Source organism: Pituophis catenifer, unplaced genomic scaffold (assembly GCF_029215685.1).
Source record: "Pituophis catenifer annectens isolate HBS135680 unplaced genomic scaffold, rPitCat1.0.hap2 SCAF_2, whole genome shotgun sequence".
Classification (NCBI taxonomy): Eukaryota; Metazoa; Chordata; class Lepidosauria; order Squamata; family Colubridae; genus Pituophis; species Pituophis catenifer.
In genome coordinates, this window is record NW_027256882.1 from 219927537 (window position 1) to 219952478 (window position 24942).

Genomic DNA, 24942 nt, shown 5'->3' on the forward strand with positions numbered 1-24942 from the left:
TTTGAACCATAGGCTGGATTAAACTATCTGATTAAGATTTGTGTTTCAGACCTGAAGACTGTTCAGAATATCAGAGTGAGCTGTGATGAGTTTCTTCTGATGGGACTTAGATACCAACATTTGGACCCTCCTTCACCTAATATTGATTACATTCCCATCAGGCTGGATCTCACTGATACCAGAAGCAAGATTTTGTATAAGGTAAATGTCTTGGATGAAAGGCCAAAATCAGTTCTGGTTTACCTGACTCTTAAATCCAAATGCAAAGGACTCCTTGTTGGTTCTGACTCTCACATTATAAAGCAGTCTCAGATGTCCTTCCACAAATGGCCTGGATTTTGGCTACTCTAAAAAAAATCATAAGTGATGATCATAGGATGTGTTACGATCTTAGCTGATATTATGAGTTAGATAACAGTAATTGTTCTCCCATATCAGAACCCAGCCCAACCTGGACTCTGCAGAAAATCCCATAAACCTCAAAAATCTTAAAGAACTTCCTGATGACAGTAAAAAATATTACAAGTTTTACTAAGAAAAGGATATTTCTGTCCAGTCCAACAGCCTCTTCGATTTCTCTACACTCTGCAATTCTCTTTCCTTGTCATATAGTTCTGTAGAGCACAGGCAAGAGACCAGATGAGTGAATATAAGATTATTCAGTACTAATTATAAAGTTTTGTCATGAAACATCTGATTGGAATAATCAGCCAATTTGTGAAGAAAGGAAAAAAACTCAGTTTTAATCAGAGCGAAGATGATGAGTTAGTAGTTTAGATTTAAACCCTTTGTACCTTTCTTGGCTCTGTGGACCCTTATGCAGCTTCTTCCCCTAATGTGAATCATGGAACCATCATCATTAGCCACTCATTTTTTAAATAGCAAAGTAAATATAAATATGGCATCAATTAACTGAGTTTATTAGGACACAGCTTCTCTCTATAGCTGTACATTTTCAGCAATGAAAACATGGAAATGCGTTTTTTAAATGTCCTGGAGATCAGTGTGTGTTGTTCGTTTGTTTATCTTTTACTATTGTCAGTTTTTATTCCACAGATGGAAATAAACCAATTAGGTAAGCTGCTCGTAAGAAATGCAAGAACTGCATATTAATAATATTTTTTTAAAAAAAGTCATAACTAAAGAATAAGCCCTAAATATAGAAACAATGTTTAAACCCTCTTAAGGTTATTTTTAAATAGTGGAATACTTGATTATCTCCTTACAGTGGGCCTGTCTCCATCTGTCTCTTTGTTTCTGTAATGGTCAGATCTGTTTATCATATTATTTTTCAATGACTGTGTGAGAATTATCTTTCTTTGTTATATTACTGTGTTAAATGCAATGCTGATATTCAGTGTTTCCCTTCAGTTTGACCTGCTCTAAATAAACATTATATTGGTGCACTGGATAAACAATGGTCAGAACTGGAGATGACTTATATTATTTAACATTAAAAGTATTATGAATATGAGGATTTTTTTCCTCTCACAAAGGAGGAATCTAACTTGCTTCTTTTTTATTCCACAGTCTGAGTATGCTTGGATTACTGTTCAGATAAAAAATGCGGTTTCTAACCAGCCCCCACAACCTGCCTTCATGGCCATGCTCATCTTAGAAGCAGACCAATTCATCCTGACTCCCCTATCCACAGCCATATTGGATGCTGAAGACAGTGAAACACCCAAGTCTTTGCTAGTCTTTAATATCACCCAACCACCCCAGGAAGGCTTCATAACACACCTGCAAGACCACACTAAATCTGTCTCATCCTTCACCTGGACCAACCTGGATAACATGCTGATTGCATATCAACCTCCAAACAACAGCCATACAGAGAGAAGAAACTATGAGGTAATTGAAAGGAAGCTGATGCTTCAATGTAGCATCTTCCTTTGTATATGAAATCTTCCCTGCTCCTGAGTAAATAGTATATCATGTACAGTAAAAGGATCCTATAAGGATTTCACTGTCTAGTACTGTTGTTCTAAGGGACGTAATGGCTCAGTGGCTAAGATGTTGAGCTTGTTGATCAATGGCTGTTCAGCAGTTTGAATCCCTAGTGCCGCATAATGGAGTGAGCTCCCGTTACTTGTCCCAGCTTCTGCCAACCTAGCAGTTCGAAAGCATGTAAAAAATGCAGGTAGAAAAATAGAGACCACCTTGGGTGGGAAGGTAAAAATAGAGACCACCTTTGGTGTTTAGTCATGCCGGCCACATGACCATGGAGACATCTTTGGACAGCGCTGACTCTTCGGCTTAGAAATGGAGATGAGTATCGCCCCTAGATCTGGAAACGACTAGCACACGTGTATGGGGGAACCTTTACCTTACCATTGTTCTGGATAGCTAGGAGGCAAAAAAAAGCATTTCATATTATTTTTTGCTCCCGATGACCTTTAAGAGTTGCAAGTTGACAAATGTTAAATAATCATATTATGAAAAATCAGATAAATATCATGCATGCCTTTTGCACCAATTCTGTCAGTGTAAGGTGTTTTTTTTTCCTGATTTTAACCAATAAACTAGAAATATTATTTGCCTTCAGCAGCGTCTGGGTCTGCAACAAAATCGCTGCTTCCTCCTGTGGAAGTTAAAATTAATAACTTACACATGAAATCTTAAATCTAGGTCTCCAAACTTGGCAATTTTAAGAGTTGTGAACTTCAAGTCCCAGAATTCGCCAGCCAATTGAAGTCCACAAGTCTTAAAGTTGCCAAGTTTGGAGACCCCTACCTTAAATCATTGTGCTGATTTAGTAGAAAGAAAATAAAAGTACAAGATTCTTTTCCATTCAAAATGAGATGCTGAAAGCTGTTGTCCGAAAGAATTTGGTCCCAAATTATTGGTGTCATAAATGTTATTGATTGTAAATTATCATGTCTTTCTAGAATATTATTTAGTGGTTGTTAGATCTATTCTCATATTGAAGCAGATTTATGTATACGGTCACTAAGAGTTGACACCTAATCAACCATCAGATCTGCTCAGCAATAATGAGCCATGACCAACTTTGGTAATCTTAAAAAAACACTAGAGAAATTCATAGAGGAAATACTCTTACTTGCTACTAAATATAATTGCTGTAGATTGACTCCATTATCAAAATCATTTGCCTACAGCCGTATTTTCTTCAGGAAGGTGAATGGGATGACATTATTTTGCTCTTGTCTTGACTACACAATTCCTATAACATCCCATTAGCTGCTGTGGGGATAAAATTCTGAACTATACTTTGCAGAGTGGGAAATAATGTTTAATAAAACATTTGTGTCTGTTTTATTTCATAGGTGGAATTTGAAGTTTATGATTTGTACTTTGAAAGAAGTGTGCCAATTACTCTTTATATCTCTGTGAGAACAGCAGACACAAATGCACCAAGGGTTTCATGGAACATGGGTGAGATTTTTTTTAATGTCATAATATCTTTGATTTAAAATGTAAAAGAACGCTTACAAGATCAAATTAAATAAACCATGGAGGTTTCTAGCAGATCTAATCTCTCTTGGCTTTGGGGTAAAGTAGTAAAATATGCAGTGAAAAAAAATTGTTCCCAAGCAAAGAATTAGCACTGAATACAATGGAGTGAAAATATCTACAGGACAATGTCTCATTGCCGTTTTATGTTAATATGTGTTCCTAAGAAATCATACAGTCACAAAGTTGAAAAATTGTTCAAGGTAACTTCTTACTTAGCATGGGAAATCATCCATAACAGATGGCTGCCTAAGGATTCATTTACACAGGGTACTTAACGTGGGACAAATGTGCCCCGTTGGCCATTTGCTAAGGGCATGTCCTCACAATGGATCCTCCATCTTGTAGGCAACGGCCATTGAAGTGAACTGAAGCTGGTCCAAGATTTTCTGGCCTGAAAATAGCGTTTTTCACACTATCAGCATAAAACCTCCCATTGGGGCAATCCCAAAGGGGATTGAAAAGCAACCCTTTCTTGCTAGAGGGGCAGCAGGTTGAAGGGAAATAGTTATGAGGGATTGCAGCAAAAAGAAGGAAGTAGTTATGAGGGATAAACTTTCTATTTACATTTAATGGAGCTGCATCATATTGGCCTACTTCCTGTTATTGTCTGGCCTAGTGTTTGCCTGATATCCAATAAAAGGGACCTAATAATCTCTCAGAGGAGTTCATTTTATTATCAAGCTATTTGTTAATAGGTTTTTCCTGATATGCAATTAGAATCCAAGATCCACTTTGGTATAGTGGTTAAGGTTCCAGACTGCAGCAGCCCTGCGTTCTAATTTTCCAAATTCTGGGAATTGAAGTCCAGGGGTCTTAGAGTTGCCAAGGTTGGATACCTCGTTCTGCAATAAAGTACAGTGGAATCAGGTGAAGTGGAATGTAAAACAGAGAAAAGTTTCTTCAAAGAGTAGTTTATAAATGTTTTTTTTAAGGACCTATAAAAAAAAATACAACCTACATTTTTGTTACACGCCTATACACATGTACCTATTATTTTCTCATGTGAAATATTTATCACATTGAATGCATATTAGTGTAATAACTCTGGCTGTCTCAATGTTTCTCTTGTCTTTTTTAGGTCTTGATCTCTTGGAAGGCCAGTCTCGCCCCATAACATGGGAGCAGCTTCAGATTGTAGACAACGATGATATCAGCGGAGTTCGCTTGGTCCCTGTGGATGGATTACAACATGGGCAGCTTACTGTAAGAGGTACCATCTCCCTTCTAAAGTCTGACTGCAGTAATTGCAATTTGGTTCTCAGCACAGCCCCTGCAACATGAAAAACATATTTTTTTTCCCCCTTGGATCATCCTTGTTCACCCAAATGTTTCTTTCATGGCCTGGACCAGAGGAGGGAATCACCTTGTGTCCTACTTTCCATCTCTATTCTGTTGTCGTTATGGACACAAGAGGGTTAAAACTGGAATAACTAAAGGCCCCTTCCTGTGAGGCTGTCCACACTAATTATCCACAAGGCTGCTTCTAGCAATTCTGAAAAGTTCTGTACTTTTGGTGCAAGATTGAAATAATATAGGTTAGCCATACTAAACTCCCTTCCTTTTTTTATCTCTTGCTTGTTGTTTATTTCTTTTCCTACTTTTTGTCCTGTTTCCACCAGTTAACTGTTTTCAGATGTTTGCTGATGTTTCATAAATATACAGCCAGCTATATATTCCATCAGTTGAACTGAGTGGTGTCTGTGCCCTCTCTGATCTGAATGTGCTGGGTGAAACAAAATTGGAAAATGTGCACAGAAATGTGCAGCATTTAGTATAGCCTCCTAAATGTGAAGTTTTGAAAATAGACTTTCCTTCTGCCCCATGGTTTTGCATTGAAGAGAAGAGAAGAGAAGAGAAGAGAAGAGAAGAGAAGAGAAGAGAAGAGAAGAGAAGAGAAGAGAAGAGAAGAGAAGAGAACAGTAGAGTTGGAAAGGACTTTGGAGGTCTTCTAGTCCAGGGGTCTCCACCCTTGGCAACTTTAAGACTTGTGGGCTTCAACTCCCAGAATTCCACCCAGAATTCCTCAGCAAGCTGGCTGAGGAATTCGGGGAATTGAAGTCCACAAGTCTTAAAGTTGTCAAGGTTGGGGACCCCTGTTCTAATCCAACCCAAGAAATTGTGATTAGTTATATTGGATAAAGAGCAAAAATCAAAAAGGCTTGCCTTAATTTTATTTGTCCCTTTCTGCACTTATATTTATGTTTTTGTTGAACTTTTTTTCTTGCTCCATAGTGTAAGATTTTAATTCAGTTCAGTTCTCTGCCTCAATTTCCTACTTCCTGTTGAACTTCTGCTAGTGGGTGATAGTTAGAATGTCCACTTAGAATGAGCTGAAATGGAAAGTGTTGCTCTTTGTATATTGGAAGGTGTGGGGGAGTAAATTTTTCCTAAAAGGCTAAGGTGTTGGTGTGTATTCGGAGGGAAGAAGCAGAGTTCTCTGAATGTATGTATGTTCCTGTGTGTGTATATAGGAGAACACACACACACACATACATAGTGCAGAGATAAATTACAAAATGAATTGTCTAAATTTGAAGTATGTTAGTTCAGTTTAATTCAAAAGTAATACAATATTGATTTAGTTGAAAAGCATTTGACAACAAATCAAAAAGCTATCCTTAAAATTGACAATATAGGTAGTCGTTGACTTACGACCATATTCTGCTTTTAAATTTGTTTAAGTAAGTTTTGCCTCATTTTACAACCTTTCTTACCACAATTGTTAAATAAATAAATAAATAATTTTATTTCTATAGCGCCCTTCTCCCGAAGGACTCAGGGCGGTGTACAGCCTATTAAAAACACAAAACAACATCAGTTAAAATAGTTTAAAATTATTAAATAAATTCGGCTAAATTTTAAAACCCCAGAAATTTAAAACCCAATTTAAAATGTTATTGTGATAGCCCAGCCTGGCGGAACAACAGGGTCTTTAGTGCGCAACGAAATACCCGGAGGTCGGAGATCTTACGTATTTCCGGGGGCAGTTCATTCCACAGGGCTGGGGCACCCACAGAGAAGGCCCTCCCCCTGGGTGTCGCCAGCCGACATAACTTGGCCGGTGGCACCCTGAGGAGGCCCTCTCTGTGGGAGCGAACTGGCCGGTGGGAGGCTATTGGTGGCAGAAGTCGGTCTCGAAGGTACCCGGGTCCTATGTCATGGAGCGCTTTAAAGGTGGTAACCAGCACCTTGAATTGCACCCGGAAGACCACTGGGAGCCAGTGCAGCTTGTGCAGGAAGGGTGTCACGTGGGTGCAACGGGTTGCGCCCATAACCACCCACGCGGCCGCATTCTGGACCAGCTGGAGCCTCCGAGTGCTCTTCAAGGGGAGCCCCTTGTAGAGAGCATTACAATAGTCCAGCCGGGAGGTGACAAGGGCGTGAGTGACCGTGCGCAAGGCGTCCCGGTCCAGAAAGGGCTGCAACTGGCGAATCAGGCGAATCTGATAAAAGGCCCTCCTGGCCACGGCTGTCATATGCTCTTCTAAAGATAGCCGTGCGTCCAGGAGGACACCCAGATTGCGAGCCCTCTCTGTGGGGGGCAGGGATTCACCCCCAATAGTCAGCGATGGCACCTGCTGACTATATCGGGACGCCGGAAGCCACAGCCACTCAGTCTTGGAAGGGTTGAGTCTGAGCCTGTTCCTCCCCATCCAGACCCGCATGGCCTCCAGGCAGCGAGACATCACTTCAAGGGCATCGTTGGGGTGGTCAGGGGTGGAGATGTACAGCTAAGTGAATGACTGGAATTGTTTAGTTAATAACATGGTTGTTAAGTGAAACTGGCTTCCTTATTGACTTTGCTTTGTCAGAAGGTCTCAAAAAGTGACCACATGACTCCGACATACTGCAACTGTCATAAATATGAGTTAGCTGCCAAGCATTTGAATTTTGATCACATGACCATGGGGATGCTGCAACTATCAGTGTGAAAAATGGTCATAAGTTACTTTTTTCAGTGCTGTTATAACTTTGAACAGTCACCAAATGAACTGTTGTAAGTCGAGGACTACCTCTATTATATCTCTGCTTTAATGTAAGGGCTTTACATTTGCATTCTAAAGCTACTAGGTTCAATCCCCTAGCCTAGTACCTTTTTTGTATTGCTTGAAACATTTTAAACTGTTCATCAGCAAAATATGAAAGCTTCCCTAGTTTCACTTCTGTAGAAATAAGAGACGGGTCCTTCCATATTCCCTGAGTTCTAAGCAATTCAGTTGTCAGCTCTGAAGCTGGCCTGACTGAGGCCATTTTGAGACTTCAGCGCTGACACACTGGAGAAGAGGGATGGGGGGGGGAATAGAGATAGTTGGGGAGTTGTAGTCAAAACAAAATACTTTCTCTTGGGAACCAAGGACATTCCTGCAGGTGCTCGGAAGGGGGGGGGACTGGAGTCACCTAGCAACTGGACAGTATCCTGATTGGACCATGTGACTGATAGTTTTGAGAAAGTGAAAAGCTTTTTCTTTTAATTAGGTGAAAATAGAGTCAGTTTTCACCAGCCTGTGCCAATATGACATACCAATAAAATTATTCTTTGAGGAATCTACCTGCCTCAGAGTTTTCTTTGCTATGGGTATGTTACTTGGAACCCTGACATCAGTAGGATCACATTAGCAAATTTCTGGAGCACAGATGCTATTGGTGTTTGTCCTGTTTCTTATCTCAGTAGCTCTCGCACCATCTTTATAAAACGGAGTGCATTTCCCAAAGTACAATCTAATATGAACTGTTCACTTTCGATTGTCTAACAGGAGGGAAAGGATTCATGTTCAATGTCTTGGATCTTAAGACTGGAGTTGTTCGTTACCATCATGATGACAGCGATTCCACCAAAGACTCCATTGTCTTTAGGATCTTCGATGGCCACCACAGTAGCCGCCACAGGTTTCCAATCAATATTCTGCCCAAAGATGACAGCCCCCCTTTTCTCATTAGTAATGTTGAAATAGAGGTCCATGAAGGAGAAACAATCCTGATCCAAAGCTCAATGCTTCAAGCATCGGATATGGACTCTAGCGATGACTACATACTCTTCAATATTACCAGATCACCGGAAGCAGGAGAAATAATGAAAAAACCTAAAACAGATTTTATTGGTAATGTGCTCAACACCTGTGTTGGTCTTTATTCCTTTTTTCTTTTCATTATACAGTGTTTGAGTTCTGTTTTCATATATGCCTGGAGATTATTTTCAGCTACACATGAGATTTTACGCTTGTCCACCTTATTAGCTTTGGTGCTTATGTTAATTCCTTTTGCTAAGAACTGTACATTCTGATTCACCACTTCTATTATCAAAAATACAAAGAGTAAACAACTTCAAACTCTGGGACCACATGCTTCTAAAAGTCTTGGCTATGGGCCTAATTTGTCACAAAATTATAACCTTCACTGAGACAGGATATGAATGACAATTTATGAAAGACAAGAGATGCAATCTTATCAATTGTATCAGTTAATATTTAATTGGAATTGTATTTAAATGTACCCATGGTTATAAATTCAATCAAATTTAATTTTCATCTGATTCCTTTTTTTTTGCCCTAATCCCATATGCTTTTTCACATACAGGTACTGTAGTCCTCGACTTATGACCACAATTGAGCCCAAAATTTCTGTCGCTAAGTGAACCACTTGTTAAGTGAGTTTTGCCCCATTTTATGACATTTTGGGCCGCAGTTTTAAGTGAATCACTGCAGCTGATTTTAAAGTTAGAAACACGGTTGTTAAGTGAATCTGACTTCCCCATTGACTTCGCTTGTAAGAAGGGCGCAAAAGGTGATCACATGACCCCAGGACACTGCAACCATCATGAATATGAGTCAGTTGCCAAGTGTCTGAATTTTGATCACGTCATCATGGGCATGCTGCAACAATTGTAAAAGTGAAAAATAGTCATGTCACTTTTTTTCAGTGCCGTTGTATCTTTGAACGGTCACTAAATAAACTGTTGTTTGTTGAGGACTACCTGTATTGCCTTTGGTATGTCATTCAATATTAAAATGAATTCCTCAATAATAAAGGTAGAATATAAAGAAACAAATAAATAAATTCTCCCTAGAAATTCTATACCCATATATCTGTAGGGAGGAATAAAAAAGTTAAGATAGGCGCTGTGACTGTGTGATCAAAGACCTACTCTTTTTTATATGCATACAATTGTCCGCACAATTGAATCATCATCTTTATTGTTTTGACTCCTACCACTGTGAATTCCCATGTTTGAGAAATAAAGTAATTGTTGTGTAAAGTTTGACACAATAAATTTTTCCTAGAATATGAGCATGGTGTTTATTTACAACACCAGGAAGGATATAACTTAAATAATTTATTTAAGTTATATCCTTCCTAAATAAGTGGGAACAGTAGTAAAATGATGGTTTAGAAGGCATATTAGAATAGAATAGAATAGAATAGAATAGAATAGAATAGAATAGAATAGAATAGAAGTAGAGTAGAGTAGAGTAGAGTAGAGTAGAATAGAATAGAATAGAATAGAATAGAATAGAATAGAATAGAATAGAATAGAATAGAATAGAATAGAATAGAATAGAATAGAATAGAATAACAGAGTTGGAAGGAACCTTGGAGGTCTTCTAGTCCAACCCCCTGCCCAGGCAGGAAACCCTACACCACTTCAGACAAATGGTTATCCAACATCTTCTTAAAAATTTCCAGTGTTGGAGCATTCACAACTTCTGGAGGCAAGTTGTTCCACTTATCAATTGTTCTAACTGTCAGGAAATTTATCTTTAGTTCTAAATTGCTTCTCTCCTTGATTAGTTTCCACCCATTGCTTCTTGTTCTACCTTCAGGTGCTTTGAAGAATAGCATTAAAAGAAAACTTATTTTAAACTTATTTAAATATTAAAAGAAAACACCAAAGAAATGTAAAGTCTTGTGTACCTCAACAGCATTAAAGAAATGATTAATTTCAGTATTACATACAGAATAACTATGTCTAAGATTTCATGCAAAAAATAATAATAATATTAGTGACCTCTGCTAATCTAAGTTACGGATTTCTTCCTGTTCCTGGTATTTAACAGGTTATCCAGTTACTAAATTCCTTCAAAAAGACCTGTTTAATGGGATAATTTACTATCATCACTTAGGAGGAGAAATATTTGAAGATTCAGTTGAGTTGGTTCTATGTGATAGTCATGATCCTCCCAATCTTTCAGAAATTCAGGTAAGATTTAGAAATCATTATAGGGATTGAGAGAGAATGCAGTGACATTCCTGTATACCTAAAATATATAGTGTCAAATTCACTTACAAATAAGCTTGTCCCATTTGTAGAATACAGATACACCAAAGTGACTTTTTTCTTACCCCGATAGCTCAACTTCATGATTACATGTTAAGATTAATGTTATTAGATTCCTTCCTTAGCTGTCTTGACAGCCAAAGCTATCTAAATATGTGACGTTGCAAGGATAGGTAGACCTTTATTACAATGAAATAATTTCTTCCTCCCAGCTATTGAATGTTTAATCCACAGTTTGCTTTGCATGTCTCACATTTTTTATTGATGCCAGTTGATTGTTTTACCTAATCAGAATTCCTATCTTGTAAAAAAACTAGTTCCCAACATACTTCCCACAACCATATTTATGATTGGTAGAGGGGAATGATGGAAACTGTAACTCAGGCTTCAGGGCAGTACCAGGTTGGGGAAGACTGTTTTGTACCAAGTAGATAAATGGTATTGCAAACCTATTGAAAATGCAGTGAACCTGATTAAATTAGATGAAATACTAGTAGAATATATAGCTGCCCTTTAAGTTGTTTCTTCTAAGAGACACAAGAACAAAGATCTACAACATTTCAGAAAGTGTCCAGGGACTTCTAAAGTATAACACAGATTAATTTAAACAAAATATAAAGATAAACATTTCACAGCATTACCAGCTCTTACAACCTGCCCATGTCATCATTTGCGAGAGCTCATGTAAAAATGCTGAAATCTCATTACATTTTTTTAAAAATAGGGATATTATCAGTGGTGGGATCCAGCCAGTTTGCACCACTTCGGGAGAACCAGTTGTTAACTTTCTGAGCAGTTTGGTGAACTGGTTGTTGGAAGAAATCATTAGGGCAAAGAACTGGTTGTTAAATTATTTGAATCCCACCACTGGATAGTATCTAGGTCAGGGGTCAGCAACTTGCGACTCTGGAGCTGCATGTGGCTCTTTCACCCCTCTGCTGCAGCTCTCTGTCACTCAAAATATGCTTCACAACCGCCAATGTGCGACACCCGCCGGCATGCGATTTATTGAGCTTTTCAACCCCCGGCAGGTTAACCATGGCTAAATCCAAGAAAAGAAAAATTTCAGAAGAAAACAGAACATTTAATTCAACTACATATGCTAGTTTTGTGGCCGCTCAAGAAATAGTCAGGCACGGGAAGGGTTTTGTGGCTCCCGGTATTTTCTTTTCTGTGGGAAATGGGTCCAAATGGCTCTTTGAGTGTTTAAGGCTGCAGACCCCTGATCTAGATAAATGCAGGATCTGAACATGCTTGAAAAATTTGAAACCCTTATGCTTGAGGTGTGTGGTTCAACAAGTTGCATAGATTCATTTTAAATGCCACGATTATTTAATTGCAGCATTTTGGATGGTCTCTCTTTTAAAAAAACAGGGTATGATAATTGTTTTTATTATTGTTATCCTAGATAATAAGAGTACGCATAATTCCTGTGAATGATCAGCTGCCAAAAGAATTTCCAGGAACAAACCGTCATCTGATTCTCAAGGAAACGGAGATTGCTTATTTAACAAAGACACACCTTCATTACATAGATATGGAAACCCAGGACAGTGAGCTAATATATGTCATAACATCTCCCCCATTCTTCTCCTTTGCACATTAGTAAGTCTCAGGGGATGTACACTTCTCTGAAGAGAATACAACTAGTCCTCAACTTACAACCATTCATTTAGTGACTATTTAAAGTTACAATGGTGCTGAAAAAGTGACTTATGACCTTTTTTCACATTTATGACCATTGCAGCATCCCCATGGTCACGTGATCAAAATTCAGATGCTTGGCAACTGCCATATATTTATGATGGTTGTAGTTTCCTGGGGTCATTTGATCCCCTTTTGAGACTTTTTGACAAGCAAAGTTAATGGGGGAAAGCCAGTCACTCAACAACTGTGTTACAAACTTAACAACTGCAATGATTCACTTAACAACGGTGGGAAGAAAGATCATAAAACGGGTAAAACTCACTTAACAAGTGTCTTGCTTAGCAACAAAAATTTTGAACTCAATTGTGGTTGTGAGTTGAGGACTTCCTGCATACATGTGTGTTTTCAGGCTCAGCTACCTCTTGATGGTCAATTGGGAGTAATTTTAAGGAGAGATTAGAAGGACTCCTGCTTCTCTGTTTGTTTTATGTTATGTTCAGCTTGACTGATGAGTTTTCTCATTTTTCTAGATTTATTCAGGCCTGTCCCTGCAATCACTTATTCTACCTGCATGGATGTGTGAGGATAGGACTAGATTATATGTACAACACTAGAGGCAGTACATCTATGCAGAAATTTGAAGACATTTTGTATCTTAATATCTTTGACATGTGTATGTCAAAGCATCATAAACAAAAATATGAGAATCTGGTCAATGACAATGAATATGGATCCAACAGGAATAAGTAGGAATAAATAAGCAGACCTAAAATGGCCTCAGGAGGCCATTTGAAAACAAAATGGTTATTTGAATTGAGAAGGTTCAGATTGTGCACAAGACATTAAGAACTATTAAGTACATAGGTAGCTTGCCATAATAACATCTCAGTATTATGGACATTATACAGTTGTGATTACATATAGTCCTTGACTTATGCCTGGTCACTTAGTGGACCCTCCAAAAGTACTTATAACTCAATTCTAAAGTTCCAATAGCTGCATACATCGCTGCAATTACATGACTGCATTTTGGATGCTTGGCAATCAACTTACCTTTGTGAGCAGTTGTTGCATTCTGTGGTGAGATGACCACAAATTATGATATTCTTTTGTGAGTTTATGTCTTTTGGGCTGGTTTCTGGCAAAAAAAAAGCCGATAGGAATACAGCGATTCACTTAACAACCATGGCATTTGCTTAATGGTCATAGCAAAATCTATTATAAAATCAGATCTGTATGTTATCTACATACAAGTACTTACACAGACATTCAGTGATCACAATTATTTCACAATAAATTATAACAAGTAGAGAGACAGTTATAAGGAACTTTCTGTCCTATTTTGGAATGACTGTATTTCTTCTCTTTTCAAAACATCCTGTAATTTACTACACATATATGACAGTACTTTTTTTTTTCTGCAGCCACACAGATGCTGGAAAATTATTCATGGTAGAGAGTATTCCTAAGCTTATCAAGGATCCATCTATTCCATCACTAAGATCGTTCACTCAGGTTTGTCATTAAATTTAAAGTTGACCTGAAGATGCCCCATCATGCATTACACCCACTTTATCTAAAAAGAGTCAATTGAAAAACGAACTGCTCTGCAAGAAGCAGTTTTCACTACAAGAAAACTATGAAGGAAAAAAAAGCGCCCAAAATTAATGTTAGTTTTAAAGAATTCCTATGTGGTCAATCTGATCTAGGATGGTTTGATGGTTTTTTCCCCCTGCAGTCTGCAATGTTTTTAGTAAACATTTTCACATCCTTAATTTAAAGGTCTTTTACCTTCATTTCCTTATTCCTTTAAAATTATCAGCTTTCACAGCTGTATAATAACTGAAATGTAAAATATAAAATGGATTATTGTAAAAAATGTGTGCACAACTAGATTAAAGCTGGGGTGGGCAACTATGGCAACTTTAAGACCTGTGGATTTCAATTCCCAGAATTCCTGAGCCAGCATGGTTGCCTACCTTTGGATTATAGCATAGTATGATTGAATATATTTCTTTATTTTAAAAATGATTAGTGATGCAGATACAGAATGGAAGATTTTTTAAATGATATATAACAGATATTTATTTAACTATTTTGCATCTGTAGCACGCCATAAACCACATGAAAGTTGCCTATGTGCCACCCATGGAAGATATTGGTCCTGAACCTCAATACATCCAGTTTGCATTTTCCATCAGCAATCAACATGGAGGAACTTTGTATGGCAACTGTTTTAACATTACCGTTCTTCCAGTGGACAATCAGTCTCCAGAGGTATGTTTTTGATGCTAAAAGAAGTAGAAGAAAATGGAGACTACAGGTAGACCTCAACTTACAATCAACCGCTTAGTGATCATTTGAAGTTAGAATGTACTTCCCAGGGAGTACTTCTCCTGTTTCCCTGAAAATAAGACCTCCCCGGATAATAAGCCCAATCGGGCTTTTGAGCGCATGCTCTAAAATAAGCCCCCTCCCTGAAAATAAGCCTCTCCGAAAATATTTAAACGCATGGCCAGGCGGTCCCCACCATTTCCTCTGGTTAGGGTTAGGGAGACAGAGCTGGAAATCAGGTAAGATGGCAAGAGGAGCCCCGTCTTGCTCCACGCACCCCAAAATAATAAGACCTCCTCGAAAATAAGTCCAAGCGCTTATTTCAGGGTTCAAAAAAATATAAGACAGGGTCTTATTTTCGGGGAAACACGTTCTGAAGTACTGACAGCCATGGCCCTACTAGTCACATGACTGCATGCTGGGCACTTAGCAACTAGCCTGCACTCAAGCCATTTGCAGCATCCTGCAATCACATGATACCAAAAAGGTTATAAAGAGTCAGTCCAGTGAGCGATTTGATTTGCGACTGTCATGACTTATGACCATGATGAACAGACAGCAAAATAGGTTCAGGAAAGGGAATAATGGATAGAAATAGGAAGCTTTAATCATTTCTGATGCTGTCAATTCTTCTTTGGAACTGTCAATTTTCCAATTTCCAGCTAGGGCAATGGGAAAATCAGTTTTAAAAACTCTGAGAGGAATCAGTAGGATTATTATCATTATTATTATTAGCCTATGTTGTAGGGTAGGCTATTGGAATTATATTATGTTTTTACTTTTCATATGGTCTGAGGTTTTTTTTTTTCCAGTTAGAAACATTCACAATCTGTTAAAACAAGCAGACTTTAGGTGTAAAGGGATAGAATTCACAATTCTCATTCACTTTCCTAAGTGGAAAGAAAGTTTTATTGGGTTGAGAAGGCATTAGTATGAGAAATAAGCAGGCTGTTAAAGCCTAAATGATGATTTGCCTTTTCTTTACATTTTCAGAATTAGCATTGCCTTTCTCTGATCTTATGATGTCCGTATTTGGAAACTGGAAAAAAATATTGACTATATCTGGAATCAGAACAAAGCAAAACTGGTCTTTCATTTGAATCACAAGGCAGTTGAGTTTGGAAGTGGTTGTTGCCCACTTCTGGGAATTCTTTGCTTTAACTTTCCCCATGTCCTTGCTAAAACCAATCATCATTTTTCCTCTACCCTTTGTTCACATGTAGAGTTAGAATATTAGAATACTGCAAAACATTTCAAATTTTAAGTTTTTGAGGACAACACAGAACATCTGTTTTGATTTCAATGGCTGTTCTTACTTCACTGGAAATGTTCTGATGCTCTTCTTGTGCTATCAGTAGCGTTCTGAGTTTAAAAACAGCCCAGTTTCCAGCTCAGAAAATTTCAAATTTGAAAGTCGCCTCTACTCAGCAACATTGGGAAAAACCACTGGCTGTAAAACTGTTAACATATGCGTGTATAAGAATTGTTGCTGTAGAATGATTTAAATGGAAAATGATGGTTTGTGTGTGTGTGGGGAAGATTAATTGCACAAATCAGTTCATGCAAGATGCCTGAAAAATGGAGGGGGGGAATAGCAATTAATTGTATAACCTTTTTGCGTGGAATTGAGGTGAGAGGATTTTCGTTGCTCCATTAAGCAGTAATTCAAGAGGTGGGACACTCTTACTTTGTAGTTTTGCTCAATGGAGATAAAAGTTTTGTCAACTGAAGATAAATGTAGTGGGTGCTGGCTGGGTCATAATGTTCTCTGCATGTTTTTTTGCATTTTGAGGTTGGCAGAAGTGAAGATAATAATGGGGTCAGTTTCAGACTTTGGGAGGACTTGTGAGTGGAACCAGCAGAACTGGAACTACCATATTATTTTGAAATCTCAATAAATCTAGCCAAATATAAGTACTCCTCAAAGCAAGAATGCCACTTCCACAAGATAGATCCTCTCCACAGGAGAGCTAAAACAACTTTAATTGAGTTAGGCTGTAGTAACAGAAAGTTCCTAGCAGCTAGTCTGATTGTGTTGTACCTCCTTCCCTTACTTATTAGGGAGGCCTTTCTCTGAATTAAGAAGGCATCTGTTTGAACCACTTCTAAATGCTAACTGGATGTTCTGGGCTTAGAAATTGTTTTATTCTTTCTCACTATTGCAATGGAGCTTGCATATCTCCCTCATGGCCATCTACCTTATATCCTGCAATAAGAAAATATAATTTCAGAAAATTATAGTTTTTCATTTTGGGCACAAAGGCTGACACTCTTCAAGTCCGACGTTGACCACTTGAGAAAATATTGTGGAGAGTGTCTCCAGAATGCAAAACTTCTTTTTTTAGATGAGAGATTTTGAAGCCTGCAGAACTGTGTTCTATGGAAAAATATGCCCTAGGCCCATGATGGCGAACCTATGGCACGCGTGCCACAGGTGCCATACGGAGCCATATCTGTGGGCACGTGAGCGTTGCCCTAGCTCAACTCCAGCGTGCATGCACGCACCAGCCAACTGTTTTTCGGGCATTTGGGCCCACTGGACGGCCTCTGGGGGTGAGGCCGTTTTTGCCCTCCCCAGGCTCCAAGAAAGCCTCTGGAGCCTGGGGAGGGCGAAAAACAGGCCTACTGGGCCCACAGCCTACTGTTGCATGCCAAAAGTGGGGGGTGGGGTGCGGAGGGGTTGCACGCGCATGCACAGGGTGGGGCGTGAGGGGCATTTTTTTTAATTTGATTTATATGCCGCCCTTCTCCGGAGACTCAGGGCGGCTTACAATGTGCTAAGCAATAGCCTTCATCCTTTTGTATATTTATACAAAGTCAGCTTATTGCCCCCACAACTGGGTCCTCAATTTACCTACCTTAGAAAGGATGGAAGGCTGAGTCAACCTTGAGCCTGGCGAGATTCGAACCTGCAGTAATTGCAGGCAGCTGGTCTTAATAACAGGGTGCTTTAGATAACTGTACTACCAAGGCATTGAATTATGGGTGTGGGCACGCTTGCGCGCAACCCCCTATGCTCCCCCTGCTCTTGGCACGCGACGGCAAAAAGATTAGCCATCTCTGCCCTAGGCCTAGTACTAAAACATCAGCAAAAATATTATTATACAAGAAACTTTTCTATCTTTTCTTCTGCTTAGGTGCTTACACACAGCTTGAAAGTGGAAGAAGGGGGCCAGAGCACCATTACCAAAGGCCATATTTTGATTTCAGATGTGGACACCAAGCTGGAAAACATACGTATACATCTCCTTAAGCTTCCTCTTCATGGGACTGTTGAATTAAATGAGAATCCTATGAATCAAAGAGATTGGCTGACATGTGAAGATTTACAGATGTCCAAACTCAGGTTGGTGAGCAAAGTTCTTTTGCTGTGAAGCCATAAGCCGGATTTCAAGCCTGATCTAATTTTGATGAAAAGTAGCCGGTGTTATATTCATTGGGGAGCAAATACATTTCAATTCTTTCCCGTCCTCTCCATATTAACACTTTGCAAATATAAATTAGCAGATCTGAGAAAATTGATTCAAAATTTTCTCTTTCAATTTTATTTCGAACAGTTGATTCTGTATTTATAACTGGAAGCCCAACCTTCCTATGGAGAGATATCAAGATATATCGGAGTATAACCTCTATGATCTTCAGGCAGCATGATCAATGCCCAATGAGAAAACATCAGTTATAATTAATAATCAGCTCAAAATAGAAGTGTTTGTGTGAGAGACAAAGAGAGAGAGAGAGAGAGAGAGAGAGAGAGAGAGAGAGAGAGAGAAAGAGAGAGAGAGAGAGAGAGAGAGAGAGAGAGAGTGTTATGTAAATAGGTTTGTTTGGCGGGAAGTTCGAAATAACTGACCCTCAGCTGATTGGCTGACCACTACGTTTGTAAGGTATATAAAGGGAGCTGGCTCCTGGGTTTAGTTGCTGGAGTCTCACCATACAATAAAGAGCTGTTGTCACTAACTACTCTGGCTTGCTGCATCCTCATTCACCCCACATAACATTGGCGACGAAGGTGGGATTTTGAGGCCAGAAGCAGAAGAGAGCTGAAGCCACACTCAAAAAAGAGCTGAAGCCACGTTCGGAGAAGGGGACCGGAGACCGCATCCGAATCCAGCCAGGCGAGCGAGCGGAGCACAGGAGAATCCCAAAACGATGTCTGCCTACACCCCGCCAGCGCCTTTCGACCCCAAGGAAGAGAAGTGGGGATCCTACATGTCTCGGTTCGAGTGCTTCATGGTGGCAAACGACATGCAAGGGCTACCGGACGTTCGGAAGAAAGCCCTGTTCCTGAGTCACTGTGGGCCAAGGGTTTTCGACACAGCCGAAGCATTGTCGGAGCTGAATTCGGTCCACAACATTTCCTGGTCAACGCTACAGACCCTGCTGAAAGACCACTATGCACCAACGCCATCGAAGTACGTCCAGCGCTACGATTTCCAGCAACGACTCCAGCAGGAGGGCGAATCGATCAGCGAGTACGTCGCTGCCCTACGTAAGGCCGCAACCCATTGTGAGTACCGAGACCTGGATGAGATGCTCCTAGAGCAACTAATTTGCGGAGTGAGAGATAGCCGACTCCAGAGAAGACTGCTTGCGAGGTCAAATCTGACCCTACACATCGCGCTAGACGAGGCCAGAGCACAAGAATCGTCAGTAAAGGCTGCAGAGAAACTAAAGAGCTCCCACCTAACCAGAACAACGCAGAAGACGGCGCCGGTGCACCAAGAGACCGTAAGCACCGCGAGCGAGGGGGAGTCTGAAGAAGAGGTCTACCGCACCGAGCAGTCCCGCACAGCCCAGAGAGAGCCCAGAGATGGATGCGCCAGCTGCGGAGGGTCCCACTCACGACAAAGCTGTAAGTTCAGGGACGCCGTTTGCCGTTCATGTGAGAAGAGGGGCCACATCGCTCGGGTCTGCAGATCCAAGGCACACCAGAGCTACAAACCATGTGGCCAAACCTTCCAATCTGAGCCAGTGCCACACCGAAGGCCCAACAGAGATGGCGGAAACCGGAAGGACGCGAAATTTGAAGACGCTGGGGCCTACACCATACGCATCGAACAGACCTGCACCTCGCCCGGAGAAAAGACCTACACCACGGTCAAGATCGAGGGACGGGAGTGCCAGATGGAGATCGACACGGGATCGCCGATATCCATCATGTCTTGGGAGAACCTAAAGAAAGTCATCCCCAGCGCACACAAGCGACAGCTCCAGCCACAGCAACGCAGACTGAAGGACTACCAAGGGAACCGCATACCCGTCGAAGAAAGAGGCGAGTTCCAAGTACAGTACGGGGAGTTTACCGAGAAGCTGCCCCTCACAATCGTCAGCGACAACCTCCCAAGCCTCCTGGGCATGGACTGGTTTAGAGCCCTAGGCATGGGATTCACCGGAGTACGGAACGTTCGAAGCACCCTGAAAGAGGACCTGATGCTAGAGTTCCAGGACGTGTTCGACAAAAGGCTTGGCAAGTATGTGGGGACCCCGATTTCGTTTAACCTCAACCCCAATATTGCACCCATCCGTTTGAAGCCTAGGCGGGTACCGTTCGCACTAAAGCCCAAAATTGACATTGAACTGGACAAATTAATCAAACAAGGGGTGCTCGTTCCAGTCGACCACGCTAAATGGGAGACCCCAATTGTGACACCGGTAAAGCCGGACGGATCAGTGCGCATATGCGCTGATTATAAATGCACAATTAATAAGGCCCTGCAGCAGAGCGCCTATCCAGTGCCCATCGTTCACCATCTGTTGCATTCCCTGGGCCCCGGCAAGATCTTCGCAAAACTCGATCTTGCGCAAGTGTACCAGCAGCTGCCGGTAGATGGCGCTACCGCAGAGGCACAGACTATCGTAACCCACAGAGGGGCCTTCAAGTGCACCCGCTTGCAATTCGGAGTAAGCATAGCCCCCGGACTTTTCCAAAGTACCATGGAGCGGCTACTACAGGGAATCCCCGGGGTGGTGCCCTATTTTGATGACGTGCTCATTACCACTGACAATGAGCAACAACTAAGAGAAAGGCTGAGGGAAGTCCTAAGGAAATTCAGGGACGCAGGACTCATAGTGAAATGAAATAAATGCATGATCGCAGTCCCCTCAGTCGAATTCCTAGGATACAGGGTAGATGGCACCGGCATACACCCCACAGAGAGCAAGATCAGGGCAATCAGAGAAGCACCCACCCCCAAAGACAAGGCAGAATTACAGGCCTTCCTGGGGCTATTAAACTTTTACGCCATTTTTCTAAAAGACAAGGCAACAGTGGCAGAACCCCTACATAGACTGTTGACCAAGAAAGCCATTTGGAAATGGGGGAAGGCGGAAGACAGGGCATTCGCCGGCATTAAAGAACTGTTATCAGCTGAAAGCTTTCTAATACAGTACAACGCAACGCTTCCCCTTGTTCTAGCATGTGACGCGTCCCCGTTTGGGGTGGGAGCCGTCCTGAGCCATAGACTCCCGAATGGCCTAGAAGCACCCATCGCATACTACTCCCGAACTCTATCAAGCGCCGAGCGAAATTATAGCCAGCTCGACAAGGAGGCCCTCGCCGCCGTTTCGGGAGTAAAGAAATTCCACGAGTACTTGTTCGGGAGGGATTTTGAACTTATCACCGACCATCGACCGCTCCTGGGTCTCCTCGCGGGAGATCAACCAACACCGGCAGCACTATCGCCCAGGATGACACGCTGGACCATCTTCCTCGCAGCGTACTCCTATCGCCTGGTACATCGACCAGGGACGGACATGGGCAACGCAGATGCACTCAGCCGATGTCCACTACCCGACAGCCTAGAAGACCCCACACCCAGCATCCCTATCTTGCTGATAGACGTCTTGGACTCTGGGCCCATAACATCAGCCGAGGTTGCGAGAGCCTCAACCAAAGACCACGTGATCCGGACAGTCGCAAGTTGGGTCATGAAGGGGTGGCCGGAAAAGATTGTGAATGGGGAATTTAAACCATTCGCGGGAAAACGGGACGAATTGACAATGCAAGGGGGTTGTCGGGTTGTTATTCCTTTGCGGTTACGGGAAAAAGTCTTAACATTGTTGCATGAGGGGCACCCTGGGATTGTAAGAATGAAGGAGCTAGCCAGGAGCTACGTCTGGTGGCCCAGCATGGATACAGACATTACCGAGTGGGTGGGGAGATGCCAGCCCTGCCAAGAGTCCAGATCAGACCCGCCAATGGCACCCGTGAGGGAGTGGGAAAGACCCCAGGGACCCTGGTCCAGGATACAGATTGACTTTGCAGGCCCATTTCACGGACAGACCTTCATGGTCGTTGTAGATGCATTCTCCAAATGGTTGGAGATCAAGCTAATGAAGGCCACTACCACCAACGCAACCATCAGGGAACTAAGACAGTTATTCGCCACCCATGGGTTACCGGACATCCTAGTGTCAGATAACGGGCCACAATTCACCGCGACACAATTCGAGGGTTACTTAGCAGGACTAGGGATCAGGCATGTCCTTTCGGCCCCGTTTCATCCGGCTAGTAACGGACAGGCTGAGAGATTTGTGAGGTCAGCAAAGGAGGCCCTTTCACGTTTAAGCCCCGGAGACTGGCAGGAAAGGATAGACAAGTTCCTAATAGCTCAGCACTCCACACCCTGTACAGCCACAGGCCGAAGCCCGGCAGAACTATTAATGGGACGGAAGCTCCGAGGAATACTAGATAGGCTCAACCCCAATTACTCCCCAGAGGTTTTCAAAGGGGGGGAGAGGAAGCTTAGAGAGTTCACCATAGGAACACCGGTACACGCTAGAAACTATGGACAGGGCCCACTCTGGGAGGCCGGGACAATCACAGAAATCACGGGGCCCAAATCATATAGGGTAGATATGGGGGATGGGAGAGTTTGGCGCAGACACATTGACCAACTAAGAAAACGAGTAACCGCAGACACCGACGACAAATTAGACGACCCCATCTCCGACCATGACTTCCAACCAGAAGCACAAAATACAAGCCCGAGTGGAGCGGAGGACTTAGCTGAGGATTCGGGTATCCAGCGCCGCCCCATCGAGGTAATCCAAACAGCCGGAGAAGTCGCCGCCCACGAGGAGGTCCCGGAGGCCTCATTGGCGGAGCAGGGAGAAACAGAAAGTCCCTCCGACCTGCTCGACGCTGCCCCGCCGACTGAACTGCACAGGTCAACTAGGACTCGCACACGCCCTAGTCACCTGAGAGACTTCGTATGTAAAGTCCCAAGTGACTTGCTGGAGTCTCACCATACAATAAAGAGCTGTTGTCACTAACTACTCTGGCTTACTGCGTCCTCATTCACCCCACTTAACAGAGAGAGAGAGAGAAATGTCAAGATGGTGGGTTTGACCATGTGATTAAAAAATGGGGAGGCTTTGATTTCACAGCTGTATTAGGTCTTTTTTTTTTTTTAGAAAAGACTGAATTTAGTGACAATGTACAGAATTTAGCGCTTTACTGAAGCAGTTGGAGTGCCAATAGTTGCAATAGCAACCTTGCAAACCTAGGTTTATCCTTTGATTCCCATAGGTACCATCATAATGGTTCAGAGTTTCCACAGGATCATATTCTTTTTGAGGCTACAGATGGCATCAATTCCTTTGAATTCATCCTCCATGTGAAGGTCAGTGTAAGATTCCTCCAAACACACGTCTGGTGGAAAAGTGAAATTGTCAGAGGGATTTGTGCTTGGCTTCAGCAACTGGGAATTCATAAACAGGAAGAGTTTTGTTCTTCAGTTTGGAGGTTTATGTGACAGTACTTGTTAGGCAACAGATTTGATATGTAGGAGCTGATAGACACCTGCACCTGTTCAGCTTTTCCCCTATTGTCAGGAATGAATTTCATTTAGAGTTAAATGATGAAGAAAATGCAATGTGTCAGAAAAAGTTATTTCAGCAGCAAAAGCCCCTTAAGAAAACCAAACTTATGTTGCATTTTTATTTGGGTTACCATTCCTAGATTATTACAAATCAGATGGTTCAAAATGTTTGCCTTCTGTTTGTAAAATCAGGAAAATGTCAGGCCAAATATAGAGATTATGCTTTTTAAAGGTATGAGTAAAAGGCTAATTCTGCAAACAGTGGTCCTCGACTTACAACCATTTGATTAGTGACCATTCAAAGTTACACCGTGCTGAAAAAAAGTGACTTACAATCAATCATCAAATTGGAACTGTTACAGCATCCCCATAATCACATGATCAAAATTTGGGCACTTTGACAACAAGCATGTATTTACAATGGTTGCAGCATCCTGAAGTCATGTGATTGCCACTTGCGACCTTCCCAACTCACTTTTGACAACAAAGTCAATGAGGGAATCTGGATTCATTTAATCACTGCATGATTCATTTAACTTCAGTGATTCACTTAACAACTGTGGCAAGAAAAGTCGTAAAATCAGGAGCGACTGACTTAACCATCTTGCCTAGCAATGGGCATTTTGGTCCCAACTGTAAATTGAGAACTATCTGTACTGTGATGCAATCGTATGTCCTGTAATCTAAATGCTGTTCTTTTCTTAAATTCTTTCAATAAAAACATTTCAGGAGTAGATCAGTTTTCAAGTGGGAAGAAGGTAGACTGCCTCCTGGCCATCTTTTGCTTATGGGGACTTGCATCTCAATAATACATGAACTGCACTGTGCAGAGACCTGAATTAGAAAGACGAAGGAGAAGATGCATTTCATGTGAGGTGCTCTTTACAGGACCTATGTGCATACCCATCCTCACTCCACATCGCTTTTGTCCTTTAAATCTGTTATCACTCATATGTAGTACAGTAGAAAATGCAGTGAGTAGAGTAACAACGAACTGGAAAAAGAGAAAGGATTGCTTTCCTGCCTATCTTCCATTCTTAACATTTCTTTTATAGAAAACAATGATTTTTAAAAAATTGCTAACGTGTGGATGACAAATAGTTATCCCATGGAATGCAATCTGCAAATCGTTTGAAAAACTTCAGATACTTTTACCTGAGAAGCTGACCATTGCTTTCTTCCCTGAGGTTTTGATCCTAGGTTTGTCCACGTGTGAAGCATGTGATTCACTGTTTATAAGCACAACAGTTGTGCTGGGTATATAATCTGAAAATTTCTTCCTCCTCTTTTTGCCCATTTCTTTCCGTATTTTAATAGGAATTATAGGAATAGGAACATTAATAGGAATTTTTCAGATATTTGCCATAGCTGAGGCATGCTTGCTCA

At 41.4% G+C, this 24942-nt stretch overlaps 1 protein-coding gene across 1 annotated transcript in view; it reads left to right on the forward strand.

Annotated features, from left to right (window-relative positions):
- Positions 1–24942, forward strand: part of FREM1 (FRAS1 related extracellular matrix 1) — a 93109-nt gene that overhangs the window by 14808 nt on the left and 53359 nt on the right. Inside the window, exons 4-14 of the mRNA XM_070938594.1 lie at positions 50–201; positions 1531–1854; positions 3291–3399; positions 4559–4690; positions 8235–8579; positions 10533–10675; positions 12162–12358; positions 13825–13915; positions 14510–14677; positions 17872–18080; positions 23265–23358. Coding sequence (XP_070794695.1) covers positions 50–201; positions 1531–1854; positions 3291–3399; positions 4559–4690; positions 8235–8579; positions 10533–10675; positions 12162–12358; positions 13825–13915; positions 14510–14677; positions 17872–18080; positions 23265–23358 — 1964 coding nt within the window. The remainder of the gene's footprint in view (positions 1–49; positions 202–1530; positions 1855–3290; positions 3400–4558; positions 4691–8234; positions 8580–10532; positions 10676–12161; positions 12359–13824; positions 13916–14509; positions 14678–17871; positions 18081–23264; positions 23359–24942) is intronic.